General features: G+C 40.4%; 1 protein-coding gene across 1 annotated transcript in view; it reads left to right on the forward strand.

The window, feature by feature from the left end:
• Positions 1–23,378, forward strand: part of MDN1 (midasin AAA ATPase 1) — a 152,735-nt gene that overhangs the window by 79,282 nt on the left and 50,075 nt on the right. The window contains exons 41-59 of the mRNA XM_065888608.1: positions 738–827; positions 923–1,186; positions 1,336–1,597; positions 5,009–5,168; positions 6,529–6,645; positions 7,584–7,792; positions 8,798–8,946; positions 9,298–9,509; positions 9,897–10,117; positions 10,945–11,058; positions 12,737–12,869; positions 13,893–14,008; positions 14,767–14,900; positions 17,867–18,024; positions 18,246–18,366; positions 18,732–18,942; positions 19,703–19,934; positions 20,624–20,750; positions 21,412–21,582. Coding sequence (XP_065744680.1) covers positions 738–827; positions 923–1,186; positions 1,336–1,597; positions 5,009–5,168; positions 6,529–6,645; positions 7,584–7,792; positions 8,798–8,946; positions 9,298–9,509; positions 9,897–10,117; positions 10,945–11,058; positions 12,737–12,869; positions 13,893–14,008; positions 14,767–14,900; positions 17,867–18,024; positions 18,246–18,366; positions 18,732–18,942; positions 19,703–19,934; positions 20,624–20,750; positions 21,412–21,582 — 3,201 coding nt within the window. The remainder of the gene's footprint in view (positions 1–737; positions 828–922; positions 1,187–1,335; positions 1,598–5,008; positions 5,169–6,528; positions 6,646–7,583; positions 7,793–8,797; positions 8,947–9,297; positions 9,510–9,896; positions 10,118–10,944; positions 11,059–12,736; positions 12,870–13,892; positions 14,009–14,766; positions 14,901–17,866; positions 18,025–18,245; positions 18,367–18,731; positions 18,943–19,702; positions 19,935–20,623; positions 20,751–21,411; positions 21,583–23,378) is intronic.

Here is a 23,378-nt window from a genome sequence, read left to right on the forward strand (position 1 = left end):
TGCCCAGCTCCTCTTAGATTAAAAAAAAAAAAAGTGCAAAAATGAAGTACAGTTAACAGGAAGTTTTTAACAGTATTGCTGCTAAGGAAGGGATAAGTGACTGTAAATAATCAGTCAGAGAAATTACTTTGCTTGTCCTCTCTACATAAATATTTAGAAGGATAACAGTGATTTTGGAGTCAGACAGGCTTAGATTTGAAATCAGTTACCAACCGTGGGCAAATCATGTAACTCATGAATCCCCTAATCCATATCTATAAAACGGAAATGGAAATACCTATTTTGCAAGGGTATTAGGATCAGAAATAATCTATTAAAGCACCCAATATAATGTTTGGCACATGGTAGGTACTCAGGAAACAGCATTGTTCTTCATAAACTTCATGTTTCTCTTCTCTTCTACCTTCTTTAGGTGGTATCTTGAATGACGAAAGCAAATTCATTTTTCATCTTAAGATTTACCATAGTTTCTATGGCTTTAATTTATGGTATATTCTCACTGGAATCTCAAAATAATTTGAGATTATGTGATTACTCTTTTCTTAAGCTTCAGTTTACTTTCATTCTGAAGAATTAAATGCAATCTATCCTTTTTATAAGAAAATTCAAAAAGATAAGGACTCAGAATATTGTCATTCTCCTATTGTGTTCATGTTTACTAGTATTCATTCTAGAAGGTTTGGCTCAGAATTTGGTGGAGTGATTTGTGTTTTGATTGTATCATCTTCTTCCTTTAGGTCATTGCTGTATTCAAGGATGTGTTTAATTCAAATTCTAACCCGTACCTGGGAACCAGACTGTTTCACATCACTCCCTGTGATGTTCAGGTGAGGAGAGGAGGATAATCCTCTTTCAGTTTTCTATGGCTTCTGCTCCCACTCGCAGGCACACTTGTGAAAACTCACCGGCATGTCTTTTTCAGCTGGGCTACTCAGTGCTTTCCCGTGGCAGCTACGTTCCTCTCCCGACTCGCCGGCCCCTGTTGCTTCTGCACCAGTCTTTACAGTGTCTGGAGTCAGTTATGAAGTGTGTACAAATGAGCTGGATGGTCATCCTTGTGGGGCCAGCCTCAGTGGGCAAGACCAGCTTGGTTCAGCTCCTGGCACACCTTACTGGTCACACTTTAAAGATCATGGCCATGAACAGTGCAATGGACACTTCGGAGCTTCTGGGTGGATTTGAGCAGGTAACTGATCTGCCTCTGCATTTTCAGGCAGAACACAGTAAACCGTGTGGTCTGGCTGGCGGTCTTCTGTGTTGGTGGTAGCTAAAGTAGCAGTGTTCTTTGATCCTGGCCGTGGGCTGTGCTGGGTTCACGTGCTCTGGAAATTGCAGGTTGATCTCATCCGGCCGTGGAGGCAGCTCCTTGAGAAAGTGGAGGGCACTGTCAGGACCCTGGTAAGAGACAGCCTCCTCGTCAGTGCTGATGATGCAGAAGTAGTGCTGCGAGCCTGGAGTCATTTCCTTCTGACGTATAAACCCAAGTGTCTTGGAGAAGGTGGTAAAGGTGTCACGATGGAGATCGTCAGCAAGCTGGAAGCAGTGTTACTGCTTATGCAGAGACTCAACAATAAAATCAACTCATACTCCAAGGCAGGTATGTGTGTTTGGGTGTGTGTATCAGACACTTACCATTAGTGTCCACCCACAGGTAATATATTTGTAAATGCAATGCCCATAATTTTTTTAATGAATTTAATGATTATTAACAATCAAAATTTGGAAATCTTTGTCCTAGGAAATGAAATGAAGCTGATGTAAAGTATTTAGAATTGGTGATCCTAAACAGGGAAAGCAGGAAAGAAATTGGTTACTGAGTTTGATTTATTCTGTGTGTAATCAACCACAGTGACTTGTATGTAAATTTGGTTTTATTTTTTGTTGGCTTGTTTTTTAAACCTGTTAATAACTTCTCAAGAAATCGAGTATTTCAAACTGAAGAACGGAAGTCTAAATTGATAGCTAGGAATCTATTTTGTATAGAAGGTGGAGGAAATTCCTCAGTTAACCTGGAAATATACAACTCTCATCTTGTAGTGCAGCTTTTTGGGTGGTTATGAGCATGCCTTTAGGGAGAATTGATTAAAGGTTAAGGCCTGTCACTAAGGTTGTCTTCCTTTCCAAAACCTGCTCTTAACTGTTTATTCCTCAGTTATTCCTTGGGAATAGTTGAGTCCTTAGGGGTGAAGAAATGAGACTCCCCTCTTCCCACTGTGTCAACATTGTATCCATAGCTGTGGGTCAGATAGTTTACTTTCTTAGTTAAGACAGTGATTTCAATGTTGTTTTGATCTGTCATTTTCCAATTCAAGCTCAACATTTGAATTTGAAATTCTTTACTCATTCATTCAAATTAATAGTATGTTAATGAAGTCTTACATCACTTTATATATTTTTAAAAGATAGGTATTGTAAAACTCACCATTGAAGTTTGAATTCCTACTGAGTGGTAGACACTATGTTAAATATGTTTACTTTTAACCCTCACAACAACACCATATTACAAGGAAAAATGAACCCCATGTATACATGAGGAAATGGATGCTCACAGAGGTAAAATAACCTGCCCAATGCCTTCTTGCTACCAAGTGGTTAGACTAGGTTTGGGCTCCAGTCCTCTCTGACTTCAAAGCCTGGAATCTGGTGTGTATGGATTTCTTTCATAAGTCTGTTAAAATGTAAATATCTAGGGAAGTTCTCACAGCCCATTCTCAATACTGCGCTTTTTAAAATTTATATATTTATTTTGCTGCATCAGGTCTTAGTTGTGGCATGTGGGATCTTTTGTTGTGGCGCGGGCTCTTCGTTGTGGTGCACGGGCTCTAGAGCACTCTGGCTCGGTAGCTGTGGTGCACGGGCCTAGTTACCCTGCAGCATGTGGGATCTTAGTTCCCCTACCATGGGTTGAACCCGCATCCCTCGCATTGGAAGGCAGATTCTTAACCACTGGACTGCCAGGGAAATCCCAATACTGCTTTTTATTTAGGATTGACTTTCATATTGAGTGATTCATTTCTTAGAGATATTGATAGAGTGGAAGAGGCTGGATCTAAAACAGTTTGTCTGCTACTATTTTACTTTTGGTTAAAAATGTCTTTTCTTCTTAACTTTATATCTTTTAATGTCCCTATGATGAACATGTATGACTTTTAAAATCTATTCTAGTTTCATATTTTATCTTAAATCTTTGTACATATTGAGCATATATATAATAGCTCTATTAACATCAGAATGCAGCCCTTAGGGACTTAAAGCAAGAAAATATATCTAGGAATTTTTATTAGATTCTGGGCATTTTGAATTTAAGTTGCTAAGTGCTGCATTTTGTTTTTTTGAGGTTTTCTTTGGGGGGAATAAGGCAGTTGAGTTCCTTATGGATCATTTTTATCTTTTCAAGCTTGCACTTAAGCTGTTTAAGGTCAAGTCCGGAGTAACCTTAACTGTAGGGTTAAATTAGCCCCACTCTTGAGGCATGGCCCTATGGCATCGCTACTGAAGGTCCTGTGTGTTCTGTGGAGTCTCTTTGCTTTGACTGGTGGGAACTGGAGTGTTGTTCAGCCCCGTGTGAACTCTGAGAATTGTTCAGCTCACAGCTCCCTGATAACTGTCCTTTCCTTGGAAGTTTTTGCTCATGCTTGTGGAGTTTCAGCCTTCACATGCACGTGTAGATTATTATTGAGCCAAAGACTCCAGGAGCCCTCATCTGGATTTCTGGAGCCATCCCTTTGAGTAACTCTTGCCTTTTGAGCACCCTGCCCCTCATTCTAGTTGCTCTAGTCTCCCTGTATTCAAGTCTGTGACCTCAGATCATTGAGGCCTTGGGATCTGTTTGAGTTTCCCCTCCCCGCTTTGCAGTCTAGAGGTTGCTTCCAGGCAGAAAGCTGGCCATTATAGGACCTCCTTCCTTCGGGTGTCACGGTCCTGTACTGTTTTCCAACATCGGAAAGCAGTTGTTTCATGTATTTTACCAGTTTTCTAATCGTTAAACACTGGGAGGTTAAGTCTCAACCTTACTATTCCTTCATGGCTAGAAGCAGAAATCCAACATGTATTACCTTATGATATGAAAAAGGGTCAGGAAACAATTTCTTCTCTTTCTTTTTAAAAAAAAATTAATTTATTTTATAGGAGTATAGTTGATTTACAATGTGGTGTTTCAGCTGTACAGCAAAGTGATTCAGTTATATATGTACATATATTCATTCTTTTTTAGATTCTTTTCTCATATAGGTTATCACAGAATATTGAGTAGAGTTCCCTATGCTATACAGTAGGTCCTTGTTGGTTATCTGTCTTATATAAGGAAACAATTTCTAATAAGAAAGATCAATTGAAAAAATTCTGGGAAAGGACTATCTAAACTATGAAGCAAATAAATACCGGTTGTTACTGTATATGATATGGTCATTACAAAGGATGCCCTGTTTAATGACACTGATTGCATTGTGCCGACTTAACAGCACTTTACTATAGTATAAATGCAGTAATAGGTGGAAGACATTATCCTTTCGCATTTGAAAAATTAAAACACATAAAGATAATTTCCCTTCTCCATCACCCTTGAGTCAACTTTATCTAGCCATTCATTCAGAAAGCCATTAAGTATTTTCTATCCCCAAACCTAATTTTCTTACTTGTTTTGTTCAAACAAAAACGAAAATCTTTTTGTTTACCCTATTACGAAACTTTAAAGAACTGGACCAGAAGTTTCCAGGCTTCTTTTAATAAACTCTGAGTTTTTTATTTGTTTGTTTTTTGTTGTTGTTGTTGTTTGCGGTACGCAGGCCTCTCACTGCTGTGGCCTCTCCTGTTGCAGAGCGCAGGCTCAGCGGCCATGGCTCATGGGCCCAGCCGCTCCGCGGCATGTGGGATCTTCCCAGACCAGGGCACGAACCCGTGTCCCCTGCATCGGCAGGCGGACTCAACCACTGCTCCACCAGGGAAGCCCTATTTGTTTGTTTTTGATTGCCCTGGTTTGAAATTAAATACTGTGACTGTGACGTTTCAGAGTTTGCCAAACTCGTGGAAGAGTTCCGAAGCTTTGGTGTGAAGCTTATGCAGTCAGCCAGTGGCCGAAGCTGTGGCACGTTCGAATGGGTTGACAGCATGTTGGTTCGGGCCCTGAAGTCTGGAGATTGGCTTTTGATGGACAATGTTAACTTCTGCAAGTAAGGACCTTCTATTCAATCATGAGTGGGTCTGATTGAAATTTGAGATATGCTTGTCAAAGTAGAAACCCAGGTGGAAGCTCTGGTTTTGTTTTTCCTTCCTCCCTCCCTCCCTCCCTCTCTCCCTCCCTCCCTCCCTCTCTCCCTCCCTCTCTCCCTCCCTCCCTCCCTCCCTCCCTCTCTCTCTCTCTCTCTCTCTCTCTTTCTCTCTCTCTCTCTCTCTTCATTGGTGTGCGCAGGTGTTGCGGTGCGCAGGCTTCTCATTGCAGTGGCTTCTCTTGTTGCGGAACACGGGCTCAGTAGTTGTGGCTTGCAGCCTCTAGAGCTCAGGCTCAGTAGTTGTGGCGCACGGGCTTAGTTGCTCCGCGGCATGTGGGATCTTCCTGGACCAGGGCTTGAATCCGTGTCCCCTGCATTAGCAGGTGAATTCTCAACCACTGCGCCACCAGGGAATTCCAGCTCTGGCATTTTTAATCCACTGTTTTCTTAGCTAGAAACACATCCTCAGCTATACTCTAAAGACTTCTCCCAGTGGTGAACAATGGTAGTTGGTTATTAGCTACGATATTTTAGTTCTAGCAGATAGTTTTGAGCTGAACCGAAGGCTAACAAAATTGGATTACTTCTCCAACTAACATCCTTTGAGTCACACCTTTGTATTTAACATCAGAAAGCTTCCTTTTGTTAGGGTTTTTTTTTCTTTTCTTTCTTTTTTTTTTTTTGCCGCGCCACGCAGTTTGTGGTATTTTAGTTTCCTGACCAGGGATTGAACCCCAGCCCACGGCAGTGAAAATGCTGAGTCCTAACCACTGGACTGCCAGGGAGTTCCCTGTTAGGGTCATTCTTAAGTACAGATTTTTGAAATGGAGGGTCTGACACAGGCATTCAGTGTATACCACTTGATTCTAAAGCAAGGAAAAGGGCAAGTGTAAGGCTATTCTGCCTGTACAGTGAGCATAATGCAGGTCAGGTGATGGGCTTTTCTACCCGGAGCATTTTCACAATGTTTCAAATTACAATCCAGTTACCTTTAAATGAATTTGATAATATCGGGAAGTGGGGGAGAGGGAAGGGGAAAGAGAAGACAGTTTTATTAGTTCAGGGAACTTTCTATCATTTTCCTTGATTTATTCAACAAACATTTTGTATATTTACTGTGTATGAATCACTGGGCTGTGTGCCTTGGGGAGTGAAAACGGGCATTGATAGGAAAAGAGATCTTGGAAGAATCACAGTTCTCTACGGGGACGTGATCTTTGCTGAAGGGAAGACATGGGTCAGGCGCAGTGAGAGGCCTGAGCCAGGGCAGCAGTCAGTGTGGCACGCCAGCCTGTCCCCCATTTGGATTCTCTCTATGCAGCCCGTCGGTGCTGGATCGTTTGAATGCTTTGCTGGAACCCGGAGGTGTCCTCACTGTTAGTGAGAGAGGAATCATCGATGGATCCACTCCCACCATAACACCAAATCCCAATTTCAGGTATTTATGCCTCTTAAGTTTGTGCCTCAGAAGCTGACAGCCTTGATGTCAGAGGTGACCATTCATTAGGGCCACCTTACGTATCGTATTTGTACACTCAGTCATGAGCATGTTCATACATTCATTGATTTAACAAATATTCACTGAGGCTCTGCCATTTGCCAGGTGCTGGTGTGCTTTGGGAGGCACAGCAGTAAATAAGAAAGATGAGGTCCCTGCCTTGGGTTGGTGGTGAAGGCTGGAAGCAGGGAGACCAGTTACAAGCCTTTTGCAGTTCAGGTGAGAGACGATAGCTTAGACTAGGGCTGTCCGATCAGTGGGACTTGCTCATGGGCTTGTGGGTTAAGAAAAGGAGGAAGCAAAGATGGCATCTAAGGTTTTGGCTTGAGTAATTGGGTAAAGGGGTGCCATTCATTGAGAAAGGGGAGACTGGCAAAGGAGCAGGTTTGGTGTGGGGAGGGTTAGCTGCAGTCAGCTGTTTAGCTTTGGAGGTAAGTGTGAGCTGTCAGATAGCTAGATGCAGAAGTTGATGGACATTGAACGTTATGAAGCTAAGTGTTTCTGGAGAATACGCTGCTCCTTTTTCTTTTCTCTGTAGGTGAGTTAGAATAATTGATGAATTAGCACTGCCTGATGTGGGGAATATCTGAAAGTAAGAATTTTACAGTCCTCAGTACTAAAGGTGCACTGGATATACAATACTTAGTTCCTTAGGAGAATAGGTTTAGAGAAACTGATTTGCTGTATTGATGCATTTTGGAACTAGAGGGTAGAATGCAGATGTAAACAGCATGTGCACGTTGACTTAGCAGTGTCACTTTAGACGAGCTCCCTGAAGATGAGCCACATATGATTTGCCCTCACCAGTTGTTGCTGAGCTGCACTGGCAGTTGCACTAAGACTTTGATTTTTTTTCCTTTGAATTGCTACACTACTAGACTTTTTCTCTCAATGGATCCTGTGCATGGAGAAATATCCCGAGCTATGAGGAATCGTGGACTTGAAATCTACATTTCAGGAGAAGGGGATGGGAGCATCCCAGATGACCTGGATCTGAAAGTCCTACTGCACAGCCTTGGGTTGGTGGGGGGCAGTGTGTGTGACATCCTTCTGGCTTTGCACTCAGAGACCCGAAGTGCTGTTGTAGGTAAGGTGCTTGACTTCTAGGCCTCTGCAGGGGTTTCTTCCTCTGGAAATTCATGTTATTCCATTTGACTGCTAGTTCAGGAGTTCTTACATTTAGTGTACATGGAAATAGAAATTACCAGGAAAGCCTGTTAATAATGTCGATGCGCTTGGTACCCTTCTTCCCCAAGAGATTGGGTTCAGCAGGTCTGAGTGAGGCACAGGGATCAGCATGTTAAAGAAGCTTCCTGGGGAATTCTGACGCATGCAGTCAGAGACCCACACTCAGAGGGAATACCTGTACTGCTTTTCGCACTGAGATGAAGTTTGTCCTGCAAATCTTCATGGTCATCGTTGAATCTCTTGAAGGTTGAATAAAGAGGGAGCTTTGAGTTGTTTAAAACAGATAGGTGTTACTTCTTCTAAATGTCCAAATATACAAGAAAGAGCAATAATAATAACAATAATGAAAAATAATGAAATGTTACTTATTAAGTAACTACTCTGTGTTAGGTGCAATGTTGGCTGCTTATTTAGTCCTCACAGTAGTTCTGCAAGGTATATTTATATTTTACAGATAAGGCTCAGAGAGGCAGATTAACTTGCCAAATCCAAACAGTTAATAATGACAGCTGGGATTTGAAAGCAGATCTGTTGGATTTCAAAGCCCATGGTTCTTTTCGGCACCATGATCATTTTGCCCCCTTCAGTGTGTGTCAGCTTTAGATCCAAGGGTCTATGTGGCCAGGCTTTATCACATTAGTAAATGAGTCATCTAGTCACTTCCCCAAAAGGTACTGCTGACAGAGAAGGAGGGGAGGAGGGCGGAATAGGAGACAAGGAACGTGAATGTTCCCACAAGTTCATTGTGTGCTAGTGAGCCCCTATAGTCCACTTGGAAGGCTTTCTAAAATAAATATCTGGGTGGATTTGAGTGGAAGTTTGATGTGAAAGTGAAATTTGTCCATTTTCACTGGAGATTTTTCAGAATCTATTGCTCATGGATGGCACTATTTCTTCTTTATAGGTTCTCCAGCGTCCTCGTTGTCAACACTCATTCACACAGCCTTACTCATTGTGCAATACCTACAGCGAGGGCTGAGCTTAGACAGAGCCTTTTCTGAAGCATGCTGGGACGCATATGTCCGCTCCCAGGCTTCACCAGCAAACCAGAAGGTACTGTGAAGTGTTTCACACAGCTTTCTACGTTATAACATTACAGGTAATAGGAGGAAACTTTATTGGTGGCAACTTTAATGACCTAAGAGAGCCATCTGCAGTTATGCTGTAACAGAGATCTGGTATCCAGGCACTTTTCTGGAAAATAGCGTAAATGTAAATATTCCTTGAAACTTGCCTCTCAGCAGAAAAAGTGAAATTTAGCTTGAATGTTGTATATTGAGGAATGTGTCTGAGTGTTGTGAGAGGATCACAAGGGGTCTAGAAAACTACTGTTGCCCTGCTAGTTTTTGGTAAGAGCACTTGTGTCTCGGTGCCTGTACACCATGTGTTTTTATCTCCTACCAGCTTGTGCAGGCTTTAGTGGAGAAACACGTTTGTTCTCTGCAAGCACATGAAACCTGGGGCAACTCCATTCTTGCCATGGGGCTGTGGCCAGATTCTCTGCCCTCGGCTCTCTCTGCTACGGAAGATTCTCATCTCTCTAAAGTCCGAGGCGATGGACAGATCTTAGTATATTGTCTCAACAGGCTGAGCATGAAAACGAGCAACTGGGCAAGGTTAGTGGAGCCTTGAGCGTCTGTATCTCTTTGGCATCTTGACTTTTCCTCCCTCCCTCCCTTCCTTTCTTCCTTCTTTCCTTCCTTCCTTCCTCCCTCTCTCTCTTTCTTTCTCCCTCTCTCTTCTTTTGATGGTAATGGTCATGACCCAACATATTTGACCAGAATGTTATGTGGCCATTTTCCACACAGTTCCATTGTTTGTTGTGATACTGCTCCCTATTTATTATTTATTATAGGTACGTGTTTTAATTGTCCCCCTTTGGAGGGACTCATGTTTTCCCTGTTAACCTCTTTGATACATTCATTGTAAAGTTATTGTCTTGGTTCTTCGAAGTATGAAAATTTAACCCTAGTACTAACTTAGCCTATTGCAATGAATTTCAGGATCCAGCCTCTTACTTTGCCAGACTTAGAAAAAATTATGCAGTCCTCCCACCCGGAGAGCTTAAAATTCAATTCAGTTGAAATGGATACTTACTGGATCGATGAACCAGATGCTCTGGCTGTGGCTGTCAAATTGCTCATAGAAAGAGCAACCAATCAAGACTGGATGCTCAGAGTTAAATGGCTTTATCATTTAGCCAAGAATGTGCCACAGGGGCTTGGTGAGTAGAGAAACTTAATTTGTGTAATGAGGGAATTTAAGTACACTTACCCGGCTTTAGTAACTCAGCAGTTGTTTTACTCTCCGACTACACTGTTAAAATTACATCTGGGGAAGCTCGTAGCAGGATGTTTATGACTTAGCATTACTGCTTATATAGCTGTTAAAATATTAAGGAACACATCTGCCCTTAGATGTTCCCTGAGATCAATTTTTTTTTCTCCACGTAATCCTTAGCATTTCAGGATCCATCCAGTTTTCTATCAAATCCAGAAGGAAAATGTACTATATTATGTTACTTTAAAGTTTTTGAACATCCTGCTTTTTTTGCTGTACTTTGTTGCACACACGTTCTATCTGGGAAAGGGTTGCTTTTGTTAAATTTACTTCCCATAAAAGTACATAAGATTCTAGTTTTATTTTCGTTCCAGTGCTCTAAGTGGTTGTGCTTGATTTCTTTGTACTTTTTTCATTCCAAGAGAGGAAAAAGCAACAGTTAACAACATTGTACAGATTGTAAAGCACAGGACGTGGAATTTGTTGGTAGAGCTTGTTGACTGAAGTAATTGAGTTTACATGAGTGTCTGCTGCACGAGAACTTGTAGATAAGCCAGCGTATGTGTATATTGTTGTGTGGTACATGTGATGTCTAACCGTGTAGAGGAGAATTGTATAAATATTCGTATCTGCGGTGTCCTATGTGATAGCTACTAGCCAGAGGTAGCCACTAAAATGTGACATGGCTACTGTGACAGCAGCTGTAGAACAGAAAGTTCAAATGGACGGCACTGCTTTAGATGCTAACATTTGCTTCTCCTTCCTCCACAGAGTCAGTACAGATTCATTTGGAAGCCAGTGCTGCATCTCTTAGGAATTTTTACTCAAATTCTCTCTCATCTGGGGTCAGTAATGTCATCAAAATATTACAACCAAATGTAACAGGTACTGCACCTGACTTGATTTCTAGCTCTCAGCACTCTGGGAAACTTGTCTGTTGAGTTCATGGGAAAAAGATCTGTTACAGCTCCCACTTATAACAGTTTTTTCTAAAGAAGACTCAGGGTATCCAGATGCAAATTCCGCTGCTTTTTTTGAAATTATGCATTTATTCTTCAGTTTCTGAAAGAGGATGATGACACACAATGTAGTGGGAAGAACACAGGAGTTGGAAGACTGGGCTCCGGTTCCAACTTGGCCACAAACTGGCTTGTTGATTTGGGGCCCGTCATTCACACTTGCTGACTTTGTTTGAAAAATATGGGAATTAAATTCATTCTTCTGGGGTCCCTTTCCCTTATGACTTTCTGTGATGTACTAGTACTGTTAACGAACTGTGATCTGTTTTGAGATGAAGGGGAAACAGTACAGGATCAGTTTCTTCAGAAAATAGAAAACCTTAATGATGAAGTTATAAAGCCTTAAATACAAAGTTACAAAACAAAATCATAATGATAAAAGGAGTAGCCATCTGAGCCGTCTAATCAAATGAGGTATTCAGAATTTCTCAATCTTTATCTGATATTGATCAAAACATACTGTTACCCATTTGGTTTAGAAAAAAATACGCATCATGCTTTTGTGCTAAACCTTATGTTTACATAATTATAATCCTATGTATACTTATAATTACCTTATGTACACTAAAGGTAACGGGCTAAATGGTTGAGCAGAAATCAAACAATCGAGAAAACTTCTGTAGTAGTCAGGTTGCGGCTGGACCTAATTATGGCTTTCCAATTATGAAGGAATTTTGGTCTTTGGGAACACAGTTCTAGAGTAGAGTGGTAGGTTCCCTTCGTAGCAGACATGGCTTGCCCTCTGTTGGCACTCATTAGCTCGTCTTCCTTTTTCCCTTTCAGCTGTATAGCTCTGGATTGTGTAGTCTTGCTGGACTTTGGGATATGGGCCCCCACGTGTACCTTGCTATTCACAATAGGCATTTGTTAGACTGCTCTATGGTGGATGCCTTTAAAACTTGAAGTGCTCCACTGACCCATCCAGCTCAGCCACCATCAAATTAATGTTCCCATCGTTTTGGTCTTACCTCTTCCGCTGGGCTCTCAACCTCTGGAGCGGGTCAGAGTCTGATCGCTGCTGCTTTAGAGAAGAGATACTGAGCTTGAGCCAAAGGAGCAAGAGGTAGCAGCACATCCTGTGATTATAAAGAAATGGTTTTTAAGGGAAATAATCTTGAGTTGTTTTTCTTACTGGAAGCAAATAATGAGATGTGTTCATTCATTTTCTGCCATGTAAGTTCGTTTTTTTATGGTTAATGGCGAAACATTGGGTAATTAAGCCCATGGATTCTTTTCCAACCAGAAGTGGAAGCTGAGCAAATGAATACATTTGTTGGAACGTTTATGCTCTAGCAGAGGTTACCTTTCTATCCTATGGTGGAATGAATTTTCAGGGCTAGAAGAAATTTTGCCTTTAGAAAGGAAATAGCGTAAAAACTGTTGAACCCTACTTTTCTACTACCATGGACTGAAACCGTTTCCTTGGTCCCTCTCTTCCCCGGCAGGACTCAGTGGGATCAAAGTAAAACAATGAAAATCCTCAACTGAAATTTGCCAGGCAGGGAGTTTAACTCCAAAATTCTCCCTTTTGTTTTTTAAACCAGATGAATATGTGATCCCTCTGGATCCCCGATGGAATATGCAGGCTTTGGACATCATTAAAAATTCGATGGACTTTGACCCACAAATGGACCAGCCTGAGCAGCTCTTTGTCCTTTTAGAGTCTGTTGCAAACAAGTAGGTGAAGTCTACTGTTCTGGGTGCTGTTTGCCTCGTTGTACACTATGGCTTCACAGATTATACCTTTCCTAAGCTATACTTGACAGTCTTACGTGTGTTTAATTTTCTGAACCTGAGAAGCGGTGGGTGTCAGACATGATTGCTTTGTCACCACCTCTCCTTCACGCTCCACGTGCAGCAGAATCATTCTGACCCTGAAGTCCAGGTGCCTGGGAATGTGACGGGTTCTTGATAATTTAATAGGGTACTTGAATAAGTACACGAGTGAAGCATTAGTGGTGGAATTTGTTTTATGGTTAATCTTCTATCATAGGATAGTTGTGTTTCCACTGTTGACTGTGTGATTCCCAGCAGCTCCTTGCATTTTCACATGTCCTTTCCTCAGCCATCTACCTGCCCCATCCAGTGTTGGAGATGTACGTACATAGTGACCTATAGTATAAATTTACATAACTGTTATATAAGTTGGTCTTTCCTCACCTTTAATGTAATGACCGGTAATATTTTTTACTTGGCCATTAGTGTAATAGATTTAAAAAATAATTTTGTAATTGAGGTATAACGTGCATTACAGAAAAGTACAGTAATGATGATTACATATCGTTTGGATGACTTTTCACAAAGTGAACTCACTCATGTGATAATGTAGTAGTAGCACCTCTGAGGCCCCCTTGTCCCCCCTCCCAGCAACTCCCCCTTCCTCCTCCCCAGGTAACTTATAGCACTGCAGGTTAATTGTGAGATGGCCAGTTTTAAGAGTTCACAGGATAGTTTGTCATGTCATGGCAGAGCAACACAGTGGGGCTGGGTGGTCTACCTAGCCCTCTGTCTTCCTCCCCCCCAGCTCAGTTGTCATCCCTCTTGCTGCCGTCTCTCTAGTCCAGAATTTGCAGAGGCACGAGGGGAATGGCAGGTTGAAGGAGATTGATGTTCCAAGGGTTCTCAGGATTCAGCCGGTAGAGACTGTAATAAGTATTATTAACCAATAACTATTTGTTATGTTATGGAATCTCATTTCAGGACAATCATATATCTTGATCGGGAAAAACGGATTTTTACGGAAGCAAATTTGGTTTCTGTTGGTGGCAGAAAGTTAAGAAATAGTGTTTTGAGAATGTCCTTTGAATTCCATAAAGGTAAGGACATTACCTTTACTTTCTTCATTTATGCCTCTGACTGCATAATGTTGCTGAAGGTGAGAGGGATTTAGCAGCTGATGCCATGGTACTGGTTCCTTTTGATTTGCTAGCTCGAGTTTGAACATCTTCCCTTATTCAGTAGTTTTGACTAAGTGCTTTTTTACGTGTCCTTGATCTCATTTACTTTTTATAGCAACCATGAGATAAGCCTCATGAGAGAGGAAAGGGAGGCACAGAGATGCTCAAGGTCACATCTCTAGCAAGTAGCAGAGCCAGAACTTGAAACTTGTTCTGTTGGCTCAAAAGTATGAGCTCATAAGCATTTGCTTATAGGTTCTTTCTTCCTCCCTCCTTTTTTTTTTTTAAATTGAAAAGATAACGGTATTTCTTGGAAAATATTCAAACTATACAGAAGCATAAAAATGGAAAAAGTCTCCTCTCGCAGCAGCTACTGTTAATAGTATATTTGTTTATATCTTCTCAGATCTGTCTGTATTATCTATTCATCCAGTCATATACACACTTAGAATTTGTATTTAAACAAATGCTTTTTTTAAAATTAAGATGTTATGAACATCTCTAGGTATGCACGACTAACTAATAATAGACCAAGATTTGCTTTCAATTTTGATGTTTCAAATTGACCCTTGTACTGAGAATAACATTAAGTTGTAGAAATTACTGTTGATTTTGAAAATGTCCAGAGATTTAAATCTGATCAAATGTTCTTATTTTGTTTATACCAACTCTATAAGATCCAGAGAGTTATCACAGCCTGCCCCATGAAATCGTGGTCAATCTTGCTGCTTTTTTTGAACTTTGTGATGCGCTAATCCTGCTCTGGGTACAGTCCTCCCAGGCGATGGTGTCTGATGCCAGTGTTAATGAGGTAAGGAGATGTACCTGTTTTTATCTTAAGCAACATATTTCTTGGCACAAAGATTCTTAGGGGCAAGACCAACTTCAGTGTTGTTACATGTACAATATTATTTGAGAAGTTCTTAAGAATTTAAATAGATACACACATTTTAAAGCTTTATGGTGTTATAACTGACATATAGTAAGTCGCATATATAGTGTACAGTTTTGTATGTTTGACATGTGTCCACCCATTCTACCATTACCACAGTCCTGGCAGTGAACCTATCCATCACCCTCAGACCTTTTCCTCTTGTTCTTTGTTTTCTCTTCTTTTTTCCTGCCCCCCCACCTCCAACCAGGTATCCACTGATCTGCTTTCTGTTATTGGTGCTCAGTTGTGTTTTCTAGTATTTTATATTGTTCTTTTTTATCTGGCTACTTTCACTTAAAATCATTTTGAGGACTTCCCTGGTGGTCCAGTGGTTAAGACTCCACACTTCCAATGTAGGGGGTACAGGTTCGGTTCGATCCCTGGTCAGGGAACTAAGATCCCATATGCTGTGTGGTGCAGCCAAAAAAATAAAAATAAAATAAAAATGAAAAAAAATATTTTTAAAAATCATTATTTTGAGATGCATCCATATTGTTTTGTGTCTCAAGAATTCATTCCTTCTTATTGCCGAGTAATAGTCCACTGCATGTATGTACTACATCTTATTCATCCACTTACCTGTTGATAAACATCAGAATCTTAACAGTTATATTTTAATTCACTTAATCCTTCTTAGACATGATTGTCACATATGGACTAAATTGGGCTTGAATCCAGAATATTCGAGTAATTCTGGTTAAACTAGAATTGTAGATCTTAAACTTTTTAGTCTCAAGGCCCGCCCCCCATGGTCATAAAAGTTACCAAAAGCCTCAAAGAACTTTTGTTTATGTGTTTACGTGTATCAGTATTTAGTTTTGGGAAATAAATCTGAGAAATGTAAAAAATATTTATTAATATGTTTAAGAAACACAGTAACAAATTCATTTCGTGGTAATATGAATAACATTTTTAATGAAAAACAACTATTTTCCAAAAGAAAAATTAAGAGGAGTGGAACTGTTTTACATTTCTGCGAGTCTCTTTAATGTCTGGCTTAACAGAAGAAACCTGGATTCTCACACCTGCTTCTGCATTCGGTCTCTTACAGTATGTTGTGTGGATTGAAGTTTGTGAAGAAAAACTGGCCTCTATTTCATATGGCTAAGAGATTGGAAAGGGAGGAGTATTTAACAAACATTTCACATAACGGTGATATTCTTCTTTGATTCTATACCACAGGTGGACAAGTGTTAGTTTTGTAAAGGTTACCTGTAATGTGGAATCTGAAAAACTATCATTGATCTTGTCATGCGTTAAAATCCGATGGCCTGGCTTGCATTTTGGATGGACTTTTAGCCTTGCATGTATGTTCTCATGCACTGGTAATTTGGAAAGTATTGTTCAGTGAGTTACCAGATCTTCCAAGTGTTGACACATTACATTTTTCAATATAGATAAATTTAAAAAATCACACTCATGAAAAATTACCACAAAAAGTTACCTCATGAAAAAATCTGTAAGTATTGGGAAGTTGTCAAGCTCTTAGTTTTTCAGAGTTCTAGGTTTTACTTGAAGGTTCGAATTCTATCATCAGCAACAAATACTCTCCTGTTTTTCTTGAACTGACAGGTTGACTTCATTCATTTTCCACACAGTGTTTGCCAGACACCCAATCACAGTTTGTCCCCTCCACCCCCCGCCCTGTTTTTGGTACCATCAGTGCAAATGTCAACATAGTGAAAAGGGCAAATAACGTGGCATTATTATGAAAACAGCTCTGACATCATAAAACCTAAAAGGAATCACTAATCTTGAGACTACTGTAAAAGTACATAATTAGAAGGACAGCTAAGTTGGAGACTCACATACCTGATTTGCATTAAGAAGCTGCATTAATGAAAACAGTAGTTACTGTCATAAGGATAGACATATAGACCAGTGAAACAAAGAAGAGACTTTGGAAATAGACCCTCTTATATGGTCAGTGAAGTTTTGGGGCGTGGGGGGCAAACATGCAAAGGTAATTTAATGGGGAAAGCAGTTCATTCAGCAAATGGTGATGGAAAAACTAGATATCAATATAATAAATTAGAAATGAGCCTTTACCTGCTACCTTACATCATATAGAAAAGTTACCTCAAAATGGATCATAGACCTATGTATAAAAGCTAAAATTATGAACCTCTAAAAGAAAACATAGGAGAAAATCTTCACAGCTTGAGGATAGGCAAAGATTTCAGGGCATTCTTCATAAAAGAAAAAAATTGATGAATTCAATTTTGTCAAAATAAAGAACTTAATAGATAGCTTTAAGAAAAGGAAAACACTGGGAGACACTGTTGATAAATCACATGTAAATTTTATAGACAAATAATAAGACAGCCCAATTTTTTAAAATGAACAAGAGAATTTGAATAGATGCTTCTCAGAAGATAAATGAATGCCCAATGAGAACTTGGAAAAATTGCAACATCGTTAGTTATCAAGGAAATGTAAGTTAAAATCACAGTGCGGTGCCACCCACCAGAATGGCTAAAATTAAAATGGTCAACAGCAGCAAGTATTGGCGAGGAAGTGGAACAAACTGAAACCCACCTACGCTGCTGGATGGGATACAAAATAGTGCAGCTGCTTTGTCAAGCAGGTTGGTGGTTTCTTATAACATTGTGTGTACACTTACCACATGACCCAGTAATTCCATTTTCTCTGATAACTGAACTTCAAATAATAGGAGGAAAGAGCTTTGCCTTCTCTGACTGCCTTACTATCCCTAAAAATACTCCAGTCGATGCTAGATCTTTAACGTGTGTGTGTTGAGTATTGATTAATGATTGAAGTCAGTGTTTCGTGTCCTTTACTGGGAGATGTTTGTGAGCAGTTTTGGTTTACTTTGTTTTTAGATCTTGGGTTCTGTGCGGTGGCGGGACCGGTTCTGGACTGTGGCCGATACAGTAAAAGTGGATGCACCAGGCCTGGCCTTGCTTGCCCTTCACTGGCACTGGGTTTTAAAACATTTGGTTCGTCAGATCCCGCAACTCCTGATGAACCACGAAGACAAGTAAGAGTCATATTTAGAGTAACAATGTCAGTATCTACAGTATTGACGTTAAAGGGAGGAGGGTTAGGAATTGAAATGTGCTTCTTCTTGGCTTTACTTTGGTTTGTCCCCTTGGCCTGTTGGTGAATGTAAATCAAATACAAAATATGAGTGATGTTCTTACCATCCAGCATTTCCCCCTTTCCTTACTTCCCTTCTGCCCTTTATCTCCTTTGTTAAAGATATTACAAAGAGGTTCAGACCGTCTCAGAACATATTCAGAATTGCTTGGGGAGCCCAACTGGTGGATTCGTGGGTATAAAGAAGTTACAGAAGTTTCTGGGACGACCGTTTCCTTTTAAGGTACGACTTGGAAGCATGTAGTAAACACAAAGATTTGACCTCTTTGGCAGCTCTCCTGGAACGTGGGGACTGCCATTCAACTATACTCAGCCTTGCTTGCACAGCTTAATTCTTAAATGTTCAATGAGTACTATTAACTGACTTGTTAAATGTTATCATTTTACTTATTCTTGAGACTTTTAAGGCTGAGTAGACTTTAAACTTTATTACTGTGAATATCCTGAGATCTACAGGAGTAAACCAACTTTATGTTTTATAGAATCATTAAGGAAATATTTAAAACATTTTTTTCAGCCATGAATAGGCTGCTAAAAAGAACTACTCTTCTCCTCTGTAATAGGCTCTCCTGGGCTTTATTGTTTCAGGACAAGCTGGTGGTGGAGTGTTTTTCACAATTGAAGGTCTTTAACAAAGCCCTTGCCATCAGAGAGCGGATGCCTGCCCTTGGGGAGAGTGGATGGTGGGAAGACATTAGTCGGCTCCAAATGGTTGCTTCTGAATGGACATTAAAGAAAAGTCTCCTACAGGCCTGGGGGTTGGTCCTCAGAGCTAATACTCTGGAAGATGTCAACCCAGGTAATGTGCTCTGGAGTTTGGCTAGCTGACAGATGTTCTAAGCATATCCTCTGCTCTGCAGCCAGTACATTTTATTTATCTATTTATTTGTAGCCAATAAGTTTTTTAAAGTTTTCCCTTAGATATTCTCCTTTTATTTATTTATTTATTCCCTGTATATACTATACCGACCACTAAATAAGTATCAGGCATAGGGCTAAACTTTTTTTTGTTTTTTTTTTTTAATTTTTTTTGGCCACACCACGCAGCTTGTGGGATCCTAGTTCCCCGACCAGGGATCAAACTTAGATCCACGGCAGTGAAAGCCCAAGTCTTAACCCCTGGACTGCCAGGGAATTCCCTAAACTTTACATATATTATTTAATTCTATCATTGGAATTGTGCAGGTATTAATAGCATTATTTAACACAGCGGTCCCCAACCTTTTTGGCACCAGGGACCGGTTTCGTGGAAGAGAGTTTTTCCATGGCTGGGATGGGGGATGGCTCAGGCGGCGATGGGGGGCGATGGGGAGCGATGGCGGTGGGGGGCGGTGGGGAGCAGCAGATGAAGCTTCGCTCACTCGCCCCGCTGCTCACCTCCTGCTGTGCGGCCCAGGTCCTCACAGGCTGTGGACCACACCGAGGGTTGGGGACCCCTGTATTAACACATGAGACACTCAAGCTCAGGTGAAGTTGAACTCGGGTTAAGCTAACGGTCATGTGACTGGCTGTTGGGAATCTGAGCCTGACCACTGACCACTGTGTGTCTTTTTGTCCAGATGAATTGAAGAGTCTTGTGAATGCTCAGTGTTCAGAGCTAAAAGCCAGAGGAATTTCACTTGGTTTTCTGGAGAAAAAGCACAGTGAAGCTTCCTCCCTGTCACAGCCAGGCTTTACCTCCTTAATCCAGCTCACCAGGAGTGTTCAGCTCTGGCCTGCAATGGAGTACCTGGCTATGCTTTGGCAGTACAGAGTCACAGCGGATTTTATGATGCAGGCTTGCCTGAGAAGGTGAGCCATCCTTCAGTTTTTTTCCTTTGGGGGCACTTATTTTCTTGCAAGGTTATTCCGTGTATTCCGTGTATTCATGTAAAACAAAGCACAGCGTTGTCTTGAGGGGGCATAGTTGCTGAAGCAGAGGGAGGTCATTTGCCACTTTGGAAAGCCAAAACTTCTTGAAGATTCTTTGCCTGTTTTGACTGCACTTCTAAAAGTTACTAGGTGTGGGACTTCCCTGGTGGCGCAGTGGTTAAGAATCCGCCTGCCAATGCAGGGGACACAGGTTTGAGCCCTGGTCCGGGAAGATCCCACATACCACGGAGCAACTAAGGCCGTGCGCCACAACTACTGAGCCCATGCACCACAACTACTGAAAACCGCACCTCTAGAGCCTGTGCTCCGCAACAAGAGAAGCCACTGCAGTAAGTCCGCACGCTGCAACGAAGAGTAGCCCCCACTCGCCGCAACTGGAGAAAGCCCGTGCGCAGCAATGAAGACCCAACACAGCCAAAAATAAATAAATTAATTAATTTATATAAATAATGAATGTTACTAGGTGTTTTTCTGGTAGAATTATTTGCTCATTTTTAAATAAATGTACTCCAAGTCCTGTGTGTTCCATCTTCCCTTACATAGCAGTTTTCTAGCAGCTCATTGAAAGCCTACAGCCCACTCTCTCTCCCTCTTTATTTTTGGAGCAGGTCCAGCAAAAACCAGCAACCCCATATAGAGGAGGAGATAAGTCATCACATCACATTTTGTCTTAAGCACACACCAGTTGCTCCTCAAGAGCTTCGAGACCTTTGGTCCTTAGTGCACCATCAAAAGGTAAAAATCAAAATCAAAAAATCTCCTTTGCACTATGGGCTGATTAGATTTTCTATGGCAGACTGATTGCAGAACATTTATTTATTCTCAAAAGCTGCATGTTGTAAAATTCTAGTCTTATCTGAATTAAGTTTCAAAGGGGAGAACTTTGAATGTTCTTTGGCAGTAATTTCCTTGGTATTTCTCTACTCTTATCACAGATCATTTCATTTGGTTTCCAGTTAAATGAGGCTAAAATATTTGCTTATTTTTATTTTATTTGCTCAAAAATGTATTGTCAGAGTGATTTTTACCCTTCCACAAGAGTAACTGTTAAATGTGAATAGTGGTAAACTGTAGTTAATGTAACTTCATTAGTACAACGTTAAACTTTTTTGATAATGTTTTATTCATTGATTTATTTTGATCACATAATTGTGTGATTATTTTAATTAAGTTTTCTCATGCACTTTTATAAAGTCAGATCTTATGTTTTATAAAATTATAAATAGGTTAAGTGACTTGACCAAGACAACTGGGGTGGCAGAAAACCAGGAACATTAGGATTAATAATCTTTAAACCCATGTTAGTTTTACATGAGTCTTACAAGACAGAGAGAACTTATAACGATTTATGGAAACTTTCTCAATACTCTCTTACTAATTATTCCTTTATCTCTAGATGTCTACTGAAGAAAGGATCTCTTTGTGGTCCGAGTTATTTAATTCCACGTTTACATCTTTCTGGAGCAGTACTGTGACCACAGATCCAGAGTACTGGCTGACATGGAGCCCTCTGCCTGGTGTGCAGCAGAGGGAGACACCCAGGTCCCTTCTGGGCCCCACGTTAAAGGTTTGTTGCCGTAAAATTATAAAAATGTTTGATGATAGTAGAAGAAACTTCTCAGTGGATCTAGCAATGAACATTTATTCCTAGGATAGAGCAGTGACTAAAAGTAAGTGATTGCAATACTTTATTTTCTGTAAGATATTAATAAGTGTACCTTCAAAAAAGATATTCCATCTTAAATGATTTGGGAAATCCTGAATTAATGTGAACACAATTTCCTTTAAAAAGTCTTTAATTTCTCTTCTAATTGAAATATTTTTTCTAATTATTAGATTTTAAACAGTACGTAAACATGTAGATATGTGTGCATACGTGTGTGTATATATATATATATGCATGCACATATACATACACAATATGTATACATGTGTATTTATATACGTATATAATGTAGAATTCACTGGGAATAACCACTCTTTGTTCTGTATCCTTCTGTTAACATGCATCTTTATATTAAATACATATGTAAATAAAAACAAGGCCACCTTCTTGCTTCACATGATATGTCGTGGAAATTTGCACCTGTCATTCCAGCTTATTCTTTTTAAGGTATTCTACTGTACTAATGTGCTGGAATGCATTTAATCACTTTCTTCTTGATAAGCATTGAGGTTTCTTGCCTTCTCCTCCCCCTTCCTGTAGCAAACATACCTGCATCAACTACCCTTGTATAAGCCTTTGTCCACTTGTCTGAGTATTTCTGTGGATGTGTGACGAGAATTGGAATTTAACCCTTGGCCAAAGTGTCTTCACATTTAAAGAGATTTGTAAATATTATTAGAACGTCTAGGGAAGTAGGTTTTCGTTTTTTCACTTTTTAAACCTACAAAGAGACAGTGAAGAGGGAGAACATGAAGTCAGGATGACCACGGCGGACTTGGGACTAGAGCACGTTTCACTTATCATATATCCTGTGTTTCCGTATCTTTGCCCCACTAGGTGTTATTAACACTTTAAATTATTGCCAGTCATACAATTAAAAAATCTCATTTTGATATCTATTCCTTTGATTATTATTCAGGTTGAATGTCTTTACATACGTATATTGATTGCTTTATTTTTTTCTCTGAATTTTCCAGTCATGTTTATTGTTCATTTTGTTAAAAAAAAGGAAAAAAAGTCATTAATCATCATTTTATTATTGAAGATCTCTTTATGTATTATAGATATTAAACCTTTACCCAACATATATTTGGAATTACATTTCTAGTGTTCTGTTGTCTCTCAAGTTTGAAGATGTTTTCTTATATCACAGAAGTTTTATAGTGTTTTCTTTTCAAATATGCTGGTCCCTTTCTACTTTCTGGCTTTGGTATCATGCTTTTTAAATAAGTCTTCCTTCATTACCCACAGAGTTAAAAAAAACCATTTTCTCATATATTTTTTTTTTTCCCCAGCTGCGTTGGGTCTTCATTGCTGCGCGTGGGCTTTCTCTAGTTGCGCAAGCGGGGGCTACTCTTCATTGCGGTGCACGGGCTTCTCATTGCGGTGGCTTCTCTGGTTGTGGAGCATGGGCTCTAGGCGCACAGGCTTCAGTAGTTGTGGCTCACGGGCTCTAGAGCGCAGGCTCAGTAGTTGTGGCGCATGGGCTTAGTTGCTCCGCGGCATGTGGGATCTTCCCGGACCTGGGCCCGAACCCATGTCCCCTGCATTGGCAGGCGGATTCTTAACCAGTGTGCCACCAGGGAAGCCCTCATATTTTCTGTTTTTGTTTTGTTTTATGTTTACATCAGTCTCATCTGGATATCTTGTTTTGTGAGGTGGGGATGCAAATTTTTTATTTTATACAAACAAGCATA

The sequence above is a fragment of the Phocoena phocoena genome, chromosome 12, assembly GCF_963924675.1.
Source record: "Phocoena phocoena chromosome 12, mPhoPho1.1, whole genome shotgun sequence".
In the NCBI taxonomy this organism is placed as follows: domain Eukaryota; kingdom Metazoa; phylum Chordata; class Mammalia; order Artiodactyla; family Phocoenidae; genus Phocoena; species Phocoena phocoena.